Consider the following 21,451-nt stretch of genomic DNA (forward strand, 5'->3'; position numbering starts at 1 on the left):
TAGCTTAAATTTCGCACCTGTCAGCATCACTACTCTGAAATGCCATGTAGAAATAGATGTACTGCATTTAGAGCAAGTGTAATCAAGATGTTGAGGTAAGTGATCTGACAATGTCCTACCTAGAACCTATTCACACTCTTATTACAGGGGTTATTTATCATAAAAACCTATCCAGTCTGCTGCAGAATCTGTGGGTGGCAATAAAAAAGTCCAGAACCTGTGCGTCTTGTCAACACCACACTACACCAAGTTAGTCTAAAACCTTTTCCAAGACATTGTGCTTTTGGGGCATGGTTGTCAAAGGGGGCATTTATCCTGCATTGGGTCGAACACCCATTTAAATCTCCCAACGGTACTATAGACGTTGTTCGATGCAGACAGGTGACCTCTAATACCTTAGGAAAAACATCACATCCAAGACATTAAGCAAATGTGCATTCAACAGATACCTTGGCCATTCAACAACTTTCACACAAACATATCGTCCCGATCCCTCAGAACTTTACTTGAATGACAGTGTAGCATGTGTGCTAGCCTCACTTTTTGAGTTGGACGGATATAAAATTAAAAATGCTGCCATCTCTATTTTTTTACCAAGCGGTCATTTTTTTATAGTTTCAAAAGTGTTTCCTGCAGAACTACAAATTTAGCATCTTGTCACTTAATCCAGGAAAACACCCAGTGCCTCCCAGTTTAGCTGGTCACATTCCACATAGCATCAATACGCCCACACCTTCCATATCACCTGATATAACATTAGGATTACAGACCTCATGCTATGTCCAGTATCCATTAGCAATACATGAATCTGCAGTGTATAACAAACATATGATTACCTGGGAAAAGAGGTCAACTAAAAATTGAACATAACAGACCGGCTAATCGTCTCACTGCCCACCCCCATTACAAGCGAGGTACCATCTAAGGTCTACTTGCACATCTTCCCCAAGTACCTCCCAACCAAAACTTAGCAATAGAAAAGCGCAACTGAATGGCACACTAGAGCAAAGTGGTGCGGAAAGTCAACCATCCTGCCTAGTGTCACCATCCATTCTTAGAGGACAGCAGGGCCAGGTTGGGTTACTACCAGCGTGATACAGTGGAACAAAGAAAGAATACCATAAGAAGAAAAAGAAGGGAAAGATAGTCTTCACCCCTAAACAACTCATCCCACCAACAGAAGCATCAAACAGGTTATCAATTTGTCATCAATTGGTTCCACTCAATGCAGGAGCAACTGCATTAATGACTCAACTTAACTTTCAACCAGTCATTAAAACATGTACATACAAACCTTAAAAACAAAACAATACAACATCTATCATTGAGCAGTTTATTTATTTAAGGTTTTATATAGCGCTGGCTAGACCCAGAGGTATCAGAGCGCTTTACAGCAGCAAGAACAAGGCAAGTATCAATGGAACAAAGTATACAAGCAAAATACAAACAAGGACAAGAGAATGTCCAAACACAAACCCAGCTCAATTACCAGTTCATGAATAATAAAAATAATTAGGAAATATTACATACAGAAGAGAATAGAAATTAAGATACAGACAGAGTTCGGTTGCCAGTTTATATATAATGAATAAAATCCAGAGAGAACAGTTGCAAATTGAATCACTAAAATTAGAAATTTCAATTTCGAGTACAGCTCGGATCACTAGTCCAAACTTTCCTTATCTGTATAGCAGCCGCAAGAAACACAAAAGCTGCAAAACAGACTTGCGGTATAAAGTTGATAAATTAATAAGAGCAGACCTACATTTTCGGATCCCTACTTCTAAGTAAGCGTGGGTGCAAAACCTTTTGACCGGCGACCAAATAAAACTTGTATGAGAAGAAAAATTGTACCATTCATTGCTTTGATGAGGACTCATTGGGGCAATACAGAACAGGACACCAGGGCCGGCTTTAGCGCTGGTGGCGCCCAGTGCAACAGTGGTTGTTGGCGCCCCCCCCCGTGACCACCTCTGCCATGCATTCCCTCACTACCATCCTTTAACAGTGCCCCTCGAGTTGTATAGCGCCACTCATACCAGTGTAGGGTGTCAGACCACTTTACATCACACACACAAAACGCAGAGACAATCAATCATAGGTGTGCAAATCAGTGTATAGGACATGTTACATAAAGCAGAGGACTAGAAGGTGTAGGAGTCACATGTCATCCACACTGGTAGACAGTATAGTTTAAGAGCGCTTGGTCTGGAGAAGCACAAACTCAGAATTTAAAACATAACACCATAGTTGGGGGTTCTTTTTAATAATCATAATTGATTTATATCCAAATTAATCCTTTTTCGAACATTAGAATAATGAAAGATGGGGGAAAATCATAATGCTCTCATCTATACCATGCAGGTTGCATGCAGCTCTTTGATGACAGTTAATAGATCACTGTTCTATGCTAGGATGTTAACTTATTAACTTCAAGTAGTAAAAGGATCTCTCAGACAAAAGCAATGACCTACTGATCTATTTAAATTATATGGACTTTGTGATTTGGTGGTACAGGTTCTTTTGTGATCTGCTGTTACAGGTTCTTTGCAGTAAGCATATTAACCATCTGCGCTATCCTCAAAGCTTCCACTAGACAAACCTCCGATCTTTCTGTAGAAAGAAAATTAATCACGGAGTTATCTCGACATTTTTATTGATGGCTGAAAACTGCTGGAGGCCAGAACACTGGCAAAAGGTGCTTTTAAAACTATTATTAACTTGCAAACACGACGCCCCCACCTAAAGTCAGCGCCCGGTGCGGTCGCACCGGTCGCACTGCCCTAAAGCCGGCCCTGCAGGACACAGATGATCTCTGATACTAGGAAAACTTAACCAACCTGCAACCAGCCCCATCGTAAAGCAGCTTAACAGGATTCGTTCAGAGGCAGTCCCAGCCTAACCCAACTGGGAATCAGTTCTTAAGCAGAACTTGGTAATTATGTACGGCCTTACTGAGGGCTTAGACAGGTCGGAGATCCCTCCCTCTGACATAACATTCACCCTCTACCTAGCTGCAAACAGCTTAGCATCCCTTGGGGTTATTCTCAACAACACAGTGCATTTTATTTAGCAGGAATTTTCCTAATATAGAATAACCTGGAAATTGAAACAACAATGGGATTCTTGACAATTTCCACAGCAATTTCTCTTGTAACTGCAGCATGTTCACTGTGTCATAGCAACAGCTAGAGGATAACAAGCGCCTGACTAATTTTTTATCCGGAAGATATGATAAATCAGTTTCTTCTTGACATACAAATATGGAGTTACCTGCAGTTAGACCCAGAATCTTCTTTAGGAAACAGTCCTCCTGGGTCTGTAAGTTATGTCAGCTACACATTTCATAACTCACAATAGCCATGGTCTTAGCCTGGTAAATCTTCAGTATTGATAAGATATGCTCACCCCCCCCCCCCCCCGCCCCCCAAGTCAAGTTTTGAAAGATTGTGCTCCCCTATTGACTCAACTGACTTTACTCAACATAGCTGACAGAAGAAATGACCAACCCTGCTTTGAGTCAAAGATTACTCCTAGATATGGGAATGATGCCAATCTTTAGAGTGGGATGCTATCATCAATTAATTAAAAATTAAGTTTAGAATAACGGAGCAAGTACACATTCTTGTCTAACACCCCTGTTTGAGCTGAAAGAGGGTGTGCCTCCCTGACCACAACGCATACAGGCATGAAAATGTATGTGTACAACACCAATAGGCAAAAATATCACCATCCAGACCCAGTTAGATGACAAGACTGACCATAAATTGGGGCAACTGACCTGATCGAATGTAGACGACAAATTAATGAATACATAGATGTTAGTACTGTTCTATTGTCCCAATGTCCTTACGGAATCCAAATTGTACATCTAAGAGTATACCATTGTTTATTGCCCATGTCTGCAGTCAATTCAGGAAAATTCTGCCCAATAACTTAACTGTAGAATGTAATAGTGAAATCAGTTGATAACATGATGGGGACAATAGTGGAGGATCAGAAGGTCTTATGAAAATCAAAAGCGCCACAGATTGCATTTAAGGCCTTAGTTAACAATAGTTTCATTATCTTTATAGATTTCCATTAGGACCCCCCTCTTGTCCTGAGCTTGTATGCTGTGTACTAGTCCTTGTTACTTTCTGCACTTCTTCAAGTCATAAATCGTGAGACAGACTTATGTTTTGGGACAGGTCTTCAACAGATTTTCACAGTTAGCAGTTTTGGCATGGAGGGCCTAAACTGCCTTTTCCAAGAAACCTTCCACCCGGCTGCAAAGGATTTGTGTTTTTATAATGTGTGTCCTTAGGGGCACTAGGGACCTTCCATTTGAACATGATTAGGCAACTCTCTTTTAACTTAAAGGACCAAGAGAGGGAATCCAGCCTAGCCTATGACAGACTGTTTTTGGACCCATCCATGGCCCCAGTGATTTCCAACCATGGAAAATATATGTTGCGTCTGTTGCAGGTGCACTGGGAGGAGCTTTCAAGTACTGAGGTCTCTGGACTTTGAAGTCCCCCTGTTTTTGAAATAATAAAGTAGAGGCAACTCCGTTGAGGTCTATGCCAATAAGGAGCTCTGCTGCCCTGTAAGATAGTTACTTGCCAAAGATGGCCTTTCTTCCTGGGACTGTGAGTGCCTCTGCTCTCTGGCACCCCTATGGTAGAGTCAGTTCTTGTAATAGCGGTGCCTGAAGAGGTACCATGATCAGCTGCATTCACTGTTTGTAAGATGCAAGAAGATGGTCATTTTCTTAATCAGGCCAAAATTGGGCATTTGATGTCTCAGCAGATGGTTTCTAAGTTCGTAAGGTGGGTGATCATCTCCTTCTTCCCTCTCTTCTATGTGCTCTGTCATTGATGTGCATCTTGAGGATGGCTCCCCATGAACAGCGAAGAGCACCTTAATGCTGAAGGTCTTGATGCAAAGTCCTCAATGTCAAGGGATATGCTAATGGTGCCTCAGCTTTGAACTCATAGGAATGCAAGGCTTTCAATTTCATAGGTCTACAAAACAAAGCAAAGATAATCTGAGCAAGAGATAGTATTTTGAACTTTTCCATTCTGAGGAACCAGTTCAGAACCCTAGATGACGACCACTGCCCTTTTTGGGGACAAGAAAGTATTGGGAGTAGCACCTCTGACCCCTTTCCTTATCTGGCTCCAACTCCATTGGACCTTTTTGGAGTAACACTTTTATCTCTTGTTGCAGAACTTGCAGGTGGACTGTTGGCTGTACTGAAGGGGCAGAAATGGGTGGAGGAACCTGTTGAAAGAATAGGGTATAAACCTTTCCTACAATTTGTAAGACCCCTAATTCTAAAGTAGTGAGTACTGTGGAAAAGAGGACACCCACCCTCCAACTGGTTCCTCTTGATCTGACAAGAGGATACTAGGGCTGCTTTCCTGGGGTGGCTGTGGAGGAAGAAGAGGAGGAGGGAGGAAGCAGAATTGCTTGTGTTCTCCCTTTGCCCCAGTCTCTATATTGCCCATACAGCAGGTTTGTTTGCTGTTGTTGTTGGTGGGGAGATGGTTGCTGATGGTCTCAAAAGGAAGAGCCTCTTAAGAACCGCCTTATATTGGCAGTAATACTGTTGTGTCTCAAGACCCAGAGATCATGTTGTTGCCTTGCGTTCCTTAAACCTCTCTAAGGTGGAATCATCCTTTGCCCCGAAGAGACAGGAATGATAAAATTGGAGTTCCATAAGTTTAGTATGGACATCCTGGAAAAAACCCAGAATTTCTCAGTCATGCATGATGTGTAGAGAGATAGATGTTTCCATATCTCTGGCAACTGAGTCTGCGGTGTCCAGGCCAGATTTGATCACCTGTTGTGCTGCAGTTTGTCCATCCCTTATTATCTACAAAATGTGGGGTTGCAATGGATCTGGTGGATTGAACAGAACTCTGTACCATATCCCAGACAGCGTATACATAGTGTACGAGGAGACAGGTGGCATTCAGCAACTTGAGGGCTATGCTACCCGCTGAGAAGGTCTTATGTGGATTCCCTATCTGCCAGGGTAGTAAAAAGGCCTCTGACGACAATTGTGAGAACCAAGATGCCTGAACCACCAGGCTTTCCGGTGATCGATGAGAGGAAAGGAAAGCTGGGTCCCAAGGTTCTGGACTTTGATATCTCGCATTTGCTCTCTGTACTGCACTGGAAAAAGTGCGTTTCTCCCAAACTGCTAGAATAGGCTCTCTGAGGGCATCATTAAAGGGAAGCAGGGTCTCTGTCGTTTGTAACGTTTTATGCAGAACATCTGTAAGGATGTTGGCTTTGGTCTTGGTTGTAGGGAGATTGAGGACTAACATCTCTGCCGCTTTCTTTATCACTGAATGATAGGTAATGACCTTACGCGGAGGCAACCCAGTTGGGGAATACAATTCCCATGCTGGCAAGGCATCCAATCCCCTTGCATCTTTTAACCCCTTTAAGTATGGGTCCAAAGCCACAGACTGCCCGTTCCCATTATCCGTGCCCTGACTGGTTTCCTCGGGAGATCTAAGTCCCCTAAAAAGAATCTCCCCTCTTCAATGAGGCACTGAGCATCCCAGTCTTAAGGATGTTAGGGAATTCAGACAGGGGTTAAGGTTTCTGGTCAAGCCAGTTGCAGTCAGTTGTGGAGCCAGAGCTAGTTGTGTAGCTGGTGGTGTCAATTGTGGCATTGGTGGAGTCACTTACAGCACTGATAAGGCAGTGGGATCGGCACCAAAGGAGATGATCCTGATGTGATAGTGAGTGGAGGTGAGGTATGGCACCGCAACTGCAGGCGGGATTTGAGCTGCGTTTGAGGTCATAGCCTAGGTCACCAGCGGCAAAGGGAGGCATGGAGTGAAGGGAGTCGGGTGATATGGCATTTAAAGAGCACCAAATGTGTATCCCATATGACCCATGGGCCAGTCAGCACTTCTGAAGAGGCCCATGTTTCTTTGGAACATATCATATATTGCTTTCAGAAACACTGCTGGTTCTGTCCCATGAGTGGGCACCCCCAGGTGAAGCTGATTGGACTGGGACCTCGGGGTCAATGCCACAAGCAGCAGCATGTCTTGGACCGGTGCCAGGTCTGAGCAAACGGCAGGTACTGGCTCCTCTGTGATGTACACCATAAGATCGTACTCCTATACTCATGGTTGCTGGGAGGACAGGGTCAAAGGGACTTACTCTTGGAATGGCGCTGTTCAGATTTGTGTTTTCTTTTCTTCTTGTATTTCTTATTCGATGATTGCAACGACTTCCGTCTTCAAACTCGCCCGAGACTAGCATCTTTATCGACGGTCATCCCGTATTCGGGCCTTAAACACTTTCACCTCCCTCTCCTTAATGGCCTTGGGATGCACAGTGTGACAAGAGCCGCAGACGTTTAGCTCATAGTCTGACCCAAAGCACCACAGGCATATTTCGCGTTGGCCTGTAATGGTTATCATTTCATGACATTCCCTACATGGATTAAACCCTTAACGTTTTGAGGGTGAAATTATCATGAAAACTGCACCTGAAAAGGGAAAATTTGTGTTGAAAACGTTGATAATCTTCTGAGGGCCAGATCTGTGTCAATGGTACAGTAAAGGGGAACTGATGTCAATGCGCCGACGGGGGCGCTTTGTAGCTCTAGTGATGTCACAAGGACACCACGTCCGGTGGAGCAAGCTCCCACTACTGACATGAAGAACTATTGAAGTTTTCAGATTCGGTTCTGACGAATGGGATATTACAAAGGTGAGAAATCTGCAGGTAGGAGTATTGATCAGAAAGATGGAATCAGCACTCTTGAGCACATGAGTTTTTTAGAGGAGTCAGCATGGGTAATTTGACACCCTGGATTTTTTATTTTAAAGAATAGGTAAATAGGAAGATGTATCCCCCTAATACCACATGCATTCTCATTTCAGTGATCATAAACTGTACACACTATATAATTTACAACTTCTTGATACAAATCTGGGCTACCTACCTATCGGGTAGACATGGGGTATTATCTCACTTTGGGGCATATGTACAAGAGGCTAACGCCGCCTTATCGACAGTTTTGAAGCGATATTTGTATCACCATATGTACAAGCTGTCGCTAACCTCTGTTAGCGGCGAAAACCTCCATTCTAAAGATCGCCACTTCTGTTAGCGATAATGACATGCAAGGGAGGCGTTCCAGTGCAAAAACAGCCGCTAACCCCACTTCTCGATATTTACAAGAGGATGTCCTGAACTTTGGAGGACCAAAACAACTGCCTCTAACTGCAGTTAGAGGCAGTTTTTTAAGACCAGAAAATAGCTGGTCTTAAAAATGGAGATAACACTTGGGGCCTCTTTCCAGCTGGTTTTGGTGCTGGACAGCACTGTAACCAATGTTGCAGCACTGCCCTGCGACAAAACTACAGGGCAGGAATGTGCACCATCAATAAGATAGTGCACATTCCTGGGCCTCAGTCATGAAAAGTGTTGCAGCACTGCGACAAGACAGTGTTGCAACACTTTTCACTACGCCCTTCTTGCGACACCACGGATGCGCAGTATTCAATGGACAGCGCTCCATGACGCAAGTAATGACAGATACGTCTGGAATCCTGATGTATCTGTCTGCTCTAAAGTCACACATTGCTGCAGTCGTGTCACGAGCATGACGCAACTCCAGCAATGCATGGGGCCAGCCTATTCCTGTGGCACTGCGTCACCCTTACACAGGCCATCAGGCAGGCGTAAGGCACTGACGCAGTGCTGTCCTACAATTGTCGCAGTGAAATCTGAGGGATTTCACTGTGCCACTCCTATGAGGCCTTGTCGCGTGGGAACGCACAACCGGGTACATTATACCGGATGCAGGTATGATGTGGCACAGGGCTTCACAAGGTCACGCATATGCTTACATGTGTCACTTTGTAAATCCGGCGCAACGTGGTGCTAGTTTTGCCTTGTCCATTCTTGAGAGGTGCCAGCGCGTCGGTGCAGTTGGAGATCTATTGGTGGTGGTTGTGCGCTGTCGTCCAAGAGTTGGCGGCGTGGTGGTACTGACAGAGTTGACGAGACGTTCTTCAGTGGCCGTGATCCAGCTGTGAGGGGGGACGATGATGGGGATGGTGTATAGTGGGCATGGTGAAGACCTGATGCATACAATGATGGTTGGTCCAGGAGAGTCCGGTGGTGTGGCTGTAGTTGAAGTTGCCGCTGGCAGAGGAGACGTGATCACCGTATGTCCTGCTATGTGGCTTGCTGCGGTGACTAGCTGCTTGAGTCTGATGTTGGGGAGCTTCCCCAGGAGGGGATGGTGTTCTAGCCACTGGGGTTGTCCAAGTGGAACTTGAGTTCCCCAAGTAGGATGTCTTTGGTGGATGGGAGAGCCTGGTGTGCAATGAGGTCTACAATGATATCGGAGAATGGGTATCCATGGCCCGGGGGTCCTGCAGATGAGAGTGCTGCAGAGGATGGGGATCGGGTTGGGGTTGGTCCGGATCTGGAAGTTAAGGTATTCCATGGTCACCGTTGGGTCATTAGAGTGCGTGGTCAGTCCGAGTGTGCTTCTGTAGGTGATGGCAATACCTCCTCCTGGACTGTCGGGGTGGTCCTTGCGGGTAATTTAGTAGCCATCAGTGATGGCGATGGCAATGTCCGGTCCGGAGCAGATTTTGGTCCTTGCAGGCGATGTGGCATCCAGGGTTGATGTCAAGGAGGGTGCTGGCGCCGTAGTGGTGGAGTATCCGAGAGGAAGGGAGACATCCAATACAAAGCAGGCATTACATCGTAATGCCTTTACAATGCACCTCCAACAACGCTGGTGCCTTTACATCGCATTCCATTACAGCGCATTGCAAGGTCAGTAATCGGGTATTTTTAAGTTTTAGGGTGGGTAAGGGTGTTGGGTGTCGGAGGTGAAATTTGGGGTGTCTCATGGGTAAACTTTTAAATTTGGGGTGTGTTTTGGGGTCAATCATGAAAATGCAGGTGAGCATTTGGGTCAAAAATGAAAATTGGGGTTTGCATTTGGGTCAAATATGATTTTTAGGGTGTGTTTTGGGGGCTCAAAGAAGAATTTTAGGGTTCAAGGTTTGCTTTGTGGTGCAAGGGTTAGTTTTAGGGTTGCACTCACTGCAGTGGGGATAGTAATATTTACATCTCCGCTATCCAACACCTTCCCTACTGTTGCAATATGCCTAGTATTAGTATGCATTGTAATGGAATGCGATGTAATGGTAGGCATTGTAACTTCATATATACCTTTGGCACACCAGTGGTACCCCCGCTGCGCATGGCCGCACATTGGTAAGTGCTGGGGGGGGGGGGGGGGGGGGGGGGTAATGGACAGCTGGCAGGTGGGAAACGCCGGAAGGAAAGGAAGCTGGACGGGGCAAGGACGCGGGGATGTGTGTGAGAGGGTGCTGTAAATATAAATATTTAAATGAGAGAAATCTTATCTTGAGGCCGGGTCCCGTGTCTTCGTTGCTCCTGCTCTCCTGAGTCTGCTTCCAGGAACAAGAAGTAGGCAGCCAGGCTCCCTCCCCTAAGCCAATCACAACGCTGCAATGCGGCATTGGGATTGGTCATTGGTGCTGGGACAAGGCATTCAGCCAGGGGCTGGAGGGATGGGCATGTTCTTCATGCAGGCTGTAATGCATCCTGCATTGCGAACAGGACAGTGCGCATGACTGCTTTGGGACGCCTGAGTGGGCCGACCAAACGGTCATTGCACACTTGAGTCGGCATGCCACTCCGCTCCTGCCCTGCTCCGTGAGTGGAGCAGCCCTACCCACCATCCCGCCCGCAAAGGAAACCTAGCACGATCACATCCTGAAGTTATCATCATGTGATGATTTTTCCTCTTCTTGCACTGCTTGAAAGCAGTGTGGCGACGTTCTTCCTCCATAGCGGATGAGTCGTTACTGGGGGTGTGTCATCTACATGTGCTAGGCCTGTGTGACTCGACACCCGGGCCACCTAAGCTACGAGTTCCGCCTTCTCCTTACCTGGACATTGATACCGTGGCGCAATCCGCTGCACTCTCTCGAAATCTGTGAATCAGCCAGCAGGAGCCTCAGCCAGGTGGGATTTCACAAGCCTGGGTAAAGCAGTCACTGACAAGTCCCCTGGTGAACCTCCCGATGCAGATGATGCAGCAGGGCCACCTTAGGCGTGAAGTTGCAGCGCTCCCGCCACATAAGTTCGGCGCAGCTCAGGGGCCTCACCCTCCACAGCATCCGGTCAGCGCAACATCATCTGGCCTGTGATGCAGAGAGGTGCTGCCCACCGTTGGTAATCCCCTCTGTGCTCCCCGGTGTAGTGGTGGATCGTAGTATGCGATGCAGACCTCCCTACATTGGTGCGGAGGCGCGCCTCTACCATTCACAGCTCCAAGGGGCTCAAGGAGGTCTTCTCACACAGGTCAGCAACGTGTCTCCATGCGACCTGCCAGACTTCACCACCAGATACGGGCGATCGCTGCGCCTAAATGTCTATTGCCACGGCTCATCTACTCCACAGCTCCTCTGCATCCCACGCCAGGTTCCTGACACAGATCCAGTGAGGCATCCAGGCTCCGGATGCAGGTCCAGTGAGGCAACCAGGCTCCAGACGCAGGTCCAGCGAGGCATCCAGGCTCCAGACGCGGGTCCAGCGATGCATCCAGGCTCCAGATGCAGGTCCAGCGAGGCATCCAGGCTCCAGACGAAGGTCCAGCGACGCATCCAGGCTCCAGACGCATGTCCAGCGACGCATCCAGGTTCCAAACGCAGGTCCAGTGAGGCATCCAGGCTCCAGCAGCAGGTCCAGCGACGCATCCAGGCTCCAGACACAGGTCCAGCAAGGCATCCAGGCTCCAGACGCAGGTCCAGCAAGGCATCCAGGCTCCAGACGCAGGTCCAGCGACACATCCGGGCTCCAGACGCAGGTCCAGCAACGCATCCAGGCCCCAGACGCAGGTCCAGTGAGGCATCCAGGCTTCAGAAGCAGGTCCAGCGACGAATCAAGGCTCCAGACACAGGTCCAGTGACTCATCCAGGCTCCAGATGCAGGTCCGGTGAGGCATCCAGGCTCCAGACGCAGGTCCAGCGACGCATCCAGGCTCCAAATGCAGGTCCAGCGAGGCATCCAGGCTCCAGTCGCAGGTCCAGTGAGGCATCCAGGCGCAGGTCCTGCGAGGCTTTCAGGCTCTCATCTTGGTCATCCTGGATGTTGGGTGGCTTGAGGAGGTTGTTGATGTGTGCTGCACTTGGCCCTGGCTGCTCCATTCTGCATTTCATTTTTTGTGTGCCTATTTTCTATTAGAGGTCGACTGATAGGCAATTTTTTCCAAAAGAGGCAAAAGAAACTCACGTTGGGCTATGGGCCTTTCGTTGGTTTTCGCCCTCTAATGCTGGGATTTCTATCACCATCAAGCTAATGTTAGCGGCAGTTTTCACCACTGTTCCCTGAAGCTATGACCATGTAGCGACGTCTTGTACATATGTCGCTAACAAGGCGATAGTTTTCAGTGGTATACAGCTGTAAGAAAACTGCTGCAAACTAGCGTTAGCAGTAGTTTTCGCCAGTCCTTGTACATATGGCCCTTGATTCTTTAATTCAACATTAAGGTAATAAATAAACCACCCAATGAACTTGGTTACTTCTTCAATTTCGCACAAATGTTAGCAATCATAAGGTCTTTATGGACCACACTGACTCAGCGAAATACTATTGATACACCCAATTTTAAAACACCGTCCTTACTTGTAATACAATTAGGACAAAGGAGAGCAAGTGGATGACTGATGTGAGACGCAGAATGAATGAAGGAATGTAGGATGATGTGTGATCAGGGCAGATGGTGACAGGTATGTAATACTGAGACTGGAATAAGAATGTGGACATACAAGAAGCTAACAGAGGAGCGTGCTTGAGAAATACCTACATAAGTAGGGATGGGAAGATAATAGATTGGTAGTGAGGTAGTGAAAATAACTGAGGACAGATGGCAGAGACTTGATAATGTGGATTGTTTCGGACGAGGCAGTACTTTGATCTGTTGGCAGTTCAGATAAAGGCAGGGGATTACAAGAAATATGTACATGAGATAAGTGCCCCCCATTGTGGTCCACCCACCGGATGGGAAAGTGTAGAAAAGAGGAAAGTGGAGGCATAAATAGAGATGCATGCAAAGAGGAGCAAATAGTAAGGGATTGAAGGAGGATAAGATACAGTTGATGTTTATGGAGAAAGGAGAAAAGAAAGAATTTACACTCTAAGCACCTATATGATGTATCACCTGAAAACATCAAGGGCGCGATGATCCAGTACGAGGTTGGCATTCCCAGTCAGGTCCAGTTCCTGCAGTGAGGTGGGCAGGGTCTCTGGGATCAAGATTTCAGTTAGAGCGTTACAGCTCAGGTCAACAAGCTGTGAGGAAACATACAAAATATAATGATACATCTGTCTGTGAACACACCAAATTGCAAATGTCAAGAAAAAAGCTTCCTGAACTCAAATACAATACTTGTTAGCTAAGGAGTGAAGTTCTTTAATTTAGTACATATAAAGGTTTCCCAAGTTACACACTGTAGTAACCCATAATCTCTCTTTTCGTCCCTTCAGTAATTAATTTGTACTATCCGCTTTCTATTCACAATATTCAAGCAGATGTCCAGTACTTCATCACCTTAGAAGTCTAAGCACCAAGGTCTTAGCAGTCTAAGCACCAAGGCCTTAGAGTAGCTTTACCTCACCCACTCCCAGAACTTGCTCCCCCACTACGTTCCTGTTGTTTGCATTCAAACTAATCTAATTAAAACTTGTTCTATAACTTTACTAGGAAAGATAATCCTGTGGCTTGCTTATTCTATAACTCACTAAAATAATTTTGCATAAAAGACACAACTTTGATATCAGCAGAAGCTACAGACTCAATAAGTGCATGTGTTAGAGCATTCAAAACAGTGTTTAAATTCTATTATGAGTAAGGTTTTCCTAAGGGTGGGAAAAAAATCAAAGTAGATCATCAAAATGGTATTTAAAAACCTCCTTATGTAATGAAAATGTTTTGAGATATATTGTTTGATTATTTGGCCTAAGAACTGCTTGGCAACACTTCATCTGAGGAGCAAGTCTGTGAAGAAGCAAATAACAAAATATTAACTATTTTCTCCCATTCAAATTTCAAGTAGAGGATTTTCTTGCAGGCTGAATTACACCAAGATTCTTGATTGATATTGTGAGAAAACAGGCTATTAGCTTTGTGACCTGTACAAGTAATGGGTTCGCATTCACCGCTTCACTGGGAACCAAACACCTCATTGTAGCGCTTGACTATCTCAGGGAAGCAAAGCAGAGCAGTCCAAGGCCTACTCAAAGGAGGTGGTGTGGGATAGTGACCACCATTCGCTGGCACGCAGTAATAACACCCAATAAACGATTGTCCAGTCTCTGCTTTTTCTTTAGAAAAAGGAAAAGCAGATTTATTACACAGACACTACTTGATACTAAGCAGTAATTACATATATATAAATATATATATAAATATATATATTCAGCATAGGGTTACGAATGGCTCAACAGCAACCACACTGCACTCCAAGGGTTTTTTTATACGGCTTTCTTTATTGATGAGTTCACACCAACGCGTTTCGATGGCCTCTCGCCACCTTGTTCACGATCTATATATATATATACACCTACCTTTTTGAATAAAGCATGTGTAAAACCACTGTGAATAATACTTGTGAATAAAGCATCGATCAAACCATTGTAAAAACATTTTTAAATAAAGCATGTTTCCAAACATATACCACGTGTTTTTTTTTTTAACATTCTTCAGGACACATAACCTGTAGCCATAGTTCCAGCCCCTAGAGGGAGTTTAACTGCACTTCCAACTATGGAGCTAAAGCTCCAGCCTGGGGTGTGCAGCCCCCCGCACTCCTTTTCCTTTGCTGGTGGTGGCCCCACTGCCTAGGGCCACCAGGAACAGTGGAAATGCTTTGTCAAGTACTACTCTACATGGCATTTTGGGGCACTCAGGAGTGTGTGTAAGAAAGTGGGTTTCTGTTGCAGTAACCCCCCCCCCCCCCTTTTTTTGCCTAATAGCTGATGCACTTTTCCTTGTTGTGCCCTGGGCTCCTGCCAATCAGGTGCCCAGGGCCTGTGTTCCTTCCCTAAAAACTGCCTAACAGCCAAAACCCAAATTGGCAAACCCTGGCCACATGTCAGCCCCTGGTAAATGGTACCCTAGGTACCCAGGGCCTTGTGACCAGGGAAGGCCTCTAAGGGCTGCAGCACTCATTGAGCCACCCTTAGAGTCCCTGTACCCTAACACACACACACACACTGCTCTTGCAGGCTGAGTGTCTGGATACAAGACAAAACAGAGAGTCGACATGGCACACATCCCTGTGTGCCATGCCCACAACCTACACTGCCCTGGCATACACCAGCCACCCCTCTAGCTGGGTGCCCTATGCCAGTGGTGTGGACACAGAGGCAGGAGCCCTGTGCCCCTACAGTACCCAGGTCCATTCCTGGGTCCTGTAAGTGCAGTGTTGCCAGCTAAGAGTATATGGTGCTGGGAGCTTGTCAAACACGAACTCCACAGCACCTTAATGGCAGCACTGAAGACTGAGAAGTTTGGTATCAAACTGCTCAGCACATTAAATCCGCACTGATGCCAGTGTGTGATTTAATGTACAAAGCACCACAGAGGGCATCTTAGAGAGGCCCCCTGAAACCTAAACCTACAATCCACGTCTGTTCTGAGGCTGCCTAGGCTGCCACACAGCAGACATGTTGCTGGACCCCTGGGTAGGAGAGCCCCTGCTCTCCTGGGTCTGCAACAATGCACATCCTGGGCGAGGTGCTAAATCTCCTCCCCCAGGATGGGCAGGGGGAAGCTTCAAAGGCATTCCGCCTCTGTGAGCTTCCCCAGGCCACTGCAACCCCCCACTCTGGCGGGGAGCTTGGCCGGAAACCCCAAATAAGGACAGGGGATGTGCCAGCCTGCCAGCCTGCCAACCTCAGCCCTCAGCCCTACCCAATCAGGACTAGGCTCCTGCCCCCCTCCCACAGGAGAAAGGCAGGATAGGGGGTGTACCCACCCCAGGACAGGGACCCATTGGCCCCTGCCCTTCACCTACCTGTAACGCCCCTAAATCTAGTATTTAGGGGCACCCTGAACCTTCCTTCCCCAGATTCCAGATTCCAAACTACAAAGAAGAGCAAGAAGAAAGAAGACCTGCCCTGCAGCTGCTAAAAAGAGGAAGACACCAACTGCTTTGGCCCCAGCCCTACCGGCCTGTCGACCCTCGAACCTGCTCCTGCTCCAACCCGGCATCTCTTGTGGCCAGCAACCTCACAAACCCCGGAGGACCTGGCTACCTCTTGGCTCTAAGCCCCTGGGACTCCCATGAGTAGAGGCTCTACTCGAAACCTATCTCTAGCCCCTGGCAGCAGCCAGGAACCGCGAACCCAGCACACTCTGCACCAGCCGAGCCTGGCCAGTGCCGGAGTGAACAAAGACCCTGAGGACGACCCCACGGCGACTGTGACCCCGAGTCCGGCACCCAAGGACCTCCCTCGACACTCCTGAAGAAGCCTGCAGCCTCAGAAGAAGGTGCCCCCCCAACCGCGATCAACAGAGGGTAAGATTTCCCGACACCTAAAGGCACCCCTGCACGCGGCGCCCCACGGCCCCCTGTGCCCAATCCCGGGGTACCTACTTATCCGCCAACTACCCAACTTACCTCTCGAATTGGTGGTGGCACCTGAAGAGTCCTCGTCCCCGAGCTTGCAGTCTTTTTCTAAACCGGAGATTTCCCATTGAAATCCATTGAGTGCCCGAAGGCTCAAAAGCCCTCTGCACCCAGCCGCCCGAGTGGCCCTGGCAGTGAAAACTCTACACCTACCTACTTCCCCACTTGCCCTGAGTAAGTGACCAGGAGCCCAGCTCCCACAGCCACGTGCCTTGCCAGTCAGCAGCCACCAAACGAGGCCCCCCTATCCCTCATTTTTTTTTTTTGTTGAAACATTTTTTATTGTTTTCCAACACAACAAGACAACAATCAACTCACAATCCCCACCCGTCCAGGAAATACCACACATGTAGCAGCATCCCCGACTCTCCTGAAGACGGCTCAACCTTCCCACCCGGTCCCCTACCCCCCCTCTCCCACCCTCTGTTAGTGTGCCCCCATCTCCTACCCCGGTCCCACTTTCGATGTGTCCCCCCTCCCTGGTCAATAAAATACAGGAGCCCAGCCTCTCCCTAAACCAACAGGACCTTCCAGCTAGCCCAGCCAAAAGTGTAGGCGGTCAGGGCCCACCGTCTCGCCTCTTCTACTCCCCGCTCCCCACTACCTCCTGCCCGTCAGACCCGCTCTCCTCAGCCCCCGTCTCGGACATCAACCCCTGAAGTTCTACCACCAACGCTTCCCATGCCCGGGCCGTCGCCAGCGCCTTTTCGTCATCTCGCCGGAGGGCCAGTTGCACCCGGAGCGTGCCCTCAGCCCCTGCCCAACGCGCCAACGCCGATCTCCAGCGCAGGAAGTTAGGTCCCCCCCGGGATTTCCAGTGCAGAGTCAGTTCCCTCTTGGCCATTATCAACCCCAGATCATAAAATTTGCTAGTAACCTTCGTGCGGCGAGTGTGGGGGAACCAAAGCAGCAAACAGGTCCCCATATCCGGGGCAATGGAGCGATCCGTGACCTGGTTCAAGCAATCCACCACTGCTTCCCAGTTGTCACCCAACTGCGTACAGGACCAAAACATGTGTCGAAAGTCCGCACCGTCCACCCCGCACCGCGGACACTGAGAGTGCACTCCCCCGAAATATCGCAGTATCTTGGCCGGTGTCAGGTATGCCCTATGTAACGTAAAAAACTGGACTAACTGGAACCTGGCATTCCTCGTTCCCTTCCAGGCCCTCCGCACCAGCATGGACCACGTGGACTCAGGGATCTCTTTCCCTAGGTCCGCTTCCCACTTTTCCCTCAGGGCGCCCAGGGGGAGGAGGCTCTCCGTCGACAGCCGGCGATAGAGGCAAGTGATGGCCTTAGCCGTCCCCGCCGCCATCACTACATATTGGCAACCCGCGGCAGTCGGCGGTTCCGAAAGTCCCACGTTCCAATGCCTCTGGAGGCTCGCCACCAGGGCCGCATGAAGCAGGAAGTCTCCCCGCGGGAGCCCATAAGAGTCCTGCAAGTCCTGGAAAGGTAGCAGTACTCCCTCTCTAAATAAGTCCCCCACCATCTGTACCCCCAGTTCCTCCCAGACCGCTAACCCCGACCAATCTCCTCCATGCGGGAACGCCGTACACATCCCCAGGGGGATCTCCGGGGCATAGGGGTGAACTATGGCGGCCCTCCTCTGGCATCTGTTCCAGCATAACCGGAGGGTATGTTCCTCCAAGGTGAGCTGGGCGAGGTCTAACCTCTGGTGGAGGACTATAAAGGCCAGCACATGGCGCGGTATTAGTCTGCCCTGAGGGCCTTCCGGGCCCCTGTACTCCCTGGCCACCGCCTGCGTGAGCCATTGGAGCTGGGCCGCCAGGTAGTACCACTCAAAATCCGGTGCCTCCAAGCCCCCCTCTGCCCTTGGCCGCCGCAAGGTGGTCAGCGCCACTCGACGCCTTCCCGAGCCCCAAATGAAGCCCGTGGTTAATACCCGCAGCCTCGCAAAGAACGACGCCGGGATCCATATAGGAAGCCCCCTATCCCTCATAGGATAACATTGGGCCTAACTCTCTCTGCACCCGGCCGCCCTAGAGCCGCTGACGGTGAACCAACTGTACCTACCTGACCCTGGGAGACCCCTGAGTCTGTGCCCAGAACCTCAACTCTGCCAGTCGAGTACTTACCCTTAAACCGCAAACTCTATTTTCCTCATAGGGTAACATTGACTGGCTTTTTACTGAAATTTCTTCTAAGTGTGGACTTTTCAAATCTTCAAATATTCACCAAAAATCAGCCGAGTGACAAAAACGAATTTACTCACCTGCTCTTAGGTGAGCTCCCAGTGCTGGATCTTGGTGCCCAGCACTGACTCTGAAAAATACCTACAACTGTACTTACCCTTAACTCAATTTTCTTCCATAGGAAACCATTGACTGTTTTTCTGTGAAATTTCTTCTAAGTGTCGATTTCTGCAATCTTTAAATATTCCTCAAAAATCGTATAACATCTGAAAACGTAATTACTTACCTGTTTTGGATAAAGGTCCCAGTACTGAGTCTAGGCACCCAGTACTGGATTACAAAAGTAACGAGAACATACTGTACCTGTAACCTGAATTTTCTTCCATAGGGAATCATTGACTGTTTTCTCTGAAATATTTTCAAAGTTTCAACTTTTAAATTCGCTAAATATTGTTTAAAAATCATTACAGTAATTAAGTCGACTTTCATCACTTGATTCTGAGTACTGACCCAGGACTGAATCTAGGATCCAGTCCTGGAATTTCAAAAGTAATCCTAAAAGTAATCTGTGGCAAATAACATGAAACTTCCATTGAACTCAATGCATTATTGTGTTTTAAATAGTGTTGCCTATTGCAACCACTTGTAACTGTTTACAAAAGTCAATTACATCTTGCAAAAGTATTTATATAAAGCATCTCATTCTGAGAAAGTATATTTTAATTCCAATTGTTGGTTTTAAAATAAAATAAGCATATATTTTTTATATATAAACCATTGGCCTAGAGTTCAGTTATTGAGTGTGTGAGACCATTTGCTGACTGAGTGTGTACAACAAATGCTTTACACTGTCCTCTGATACTGCCTTACTGCTCGACCAAGCTACCACTTTAGAGAGTAAGGTTACATCTAACTTTAGCCTCTGTCAAACCCCTGGGGATTGTGGACTCTGTACACCCTGTACCTATTTGGGAACAGTATATACAGGGCCACTTTCTCACAGTATGCCTATAGGATTAGTGGCTCGGCTGCTTTCTTCTCTGCTGTTGTACGGCCTCGCCCCACACGTCTTCCTTGTTGTTTATATTTTTCCTTTTCTTTGGGGCTGCCTGGTCCCACTGGGGCACCCCAAAGGCCTTTCTTTGTGGGGGACAGCCCAGGGAGCCCACCCCTTGCTGCTATGGCCAGCTACCCTTGCGAGCAACACTTCCTCATGTTGTCGTGGGAGACACCAGTACTTGACTTTGTGGTGTCAGCCCGCTCCCCCAGACACAAGCACTGGGAGCTGGGCAGGCCCATCAATGTTGGGTGGAGTGTGGCAGTGCTCCCCTGTTCTCCTTGTCTTCACTGGGGCTGTTAGTAAGTACCCCGGCCCCTGCCTCCTCTACAGAGGGGAGCACAGTTGTGCCCCCAAGTTCTTCCACACATTGGGGACCGTGGGTTGGGATCCCCGGGCCCTTTTTTAGACTTGGAGGGGGGGTGGGAGGGTGTACAATGGCGATCCCCGCATCTTTTTCGGCGGTGGGGGGCTTGGAGTTGGGGTCCCTGGCCTACATAGTTTAACCAAGCCTAAGGGTTGGGATCCCTGGTCCCTCTGAGTCTAGGGAGGGGGCCCCCATGCATGACACCTCCCAGGGAAAACCCTCCACAGGGGTTAAGAATCTTATGGCAGCGGTGCTCCTAATGAACAGGGGTCTCACTGGGTGTTAGGGGGGACTGTCAAAGGTCAAATCCTTTTTCTCCATATATCTGTGGCCTGTTGTGTCGGGCTGTTTTGCATTATTTTGGGCTCCTATTGCTCCTGGTGACGAGCTCTAGCCACCTGGAGCCCTTTCCTTAGGCCTCCTGACGTTAAAGATGCCAGATTTTACAGGGAGCTGATTCCTCTTGATCAATGAGCTTTCTGCTCTGGTGCTTCACAAGTCCAGTTCTTACCCCAACTAGTCCTTAAGGGAAGTAACGGGATCGGCCTCTCTGGTCCTGGAGCGAGATCCACTGGTTCTGAGGTTAACTGTAGTCAGAGTCCTAAGTCCAGGTGGGCATCATGGGGTTCCTCCTTCCAGTTGCCTATGGCTGCCACCTCCAGGCCCAGTGTCTGGCACCAACAAAAACACAAAAATCCTCTTCTGCCCCTTCTGCAAGACTTTTTAAGTATGGCTGGAAGCTTCTAGAAGCAAGGCACCCCTGGCCAATCCTAGGGCGCCACATCACCTCTCTGCCCTGTCCCAACCATCCTGCACAGCATGCTGGGACAATTTAAGATGGCCTCATTCAGGAGTCAGTGGTCATATCTCCTCTGGGGCCCCAGCTCTGCCCCTCGCTGACATCAGTGCCAGGGCCATTCCCACCAAAACTTCAAAGAGAAGCCTCTTCCTGTGTTGGCTCAAGATGTCTGGACTCCCTCTTTTGTTCAGTGGGCTTGGGCTGGCCCATCCCTGGTACAGTGTGACAGCAAACTGATGGATGCATATTCTTTTTTCCCACCTCTTCCCACTCAGGAGCTGAGTAAAGTACTGTTAATTGTTCCCTGAGTGTGGGAAGGCCTTTGTTCCTGCTGCTGAAGAAAAATGTAATTAGCATGGCCCA

At 48.2% G+C, this 21,451-nt stretch overlaps 1 protein-coding gene across 1 annotated transcript in view; it reads right to left on the reverse strand.

Moving 5' to 3' along the window:
- The window catches only part of PHLPP2 (PH domain and leucine rich repeat protein phosphatase 2), a 717,402-nt gene that overhangs the window by 80,201 nt on the left and 615,750 nt on the right, over positions 1-21,451 (reverse strand). The window contains exon 15 of the mRNA XM_085638614.1: positions 13,235-13,365. Within this exon, the coding sequence (XP_085494740.1) occupies positions 13,235-13,365 (131 nt within the window). The remainder of the gene's footprint in view (positions 1-13,234; positions 13,366-21,451) is intronic.

This window comes from Triturus cristatus, chromosome 12, assembly GCF_964204655.1.
Source record: "Triturus cristatus chromosome 12, aTriCri1.1, whole genome shotgun sequence".
NCBI lineage: Eukaryota > Metazoa > Chordata > Amphibia > Caudata > Salamandridae > Triturus > Triturus cristatus.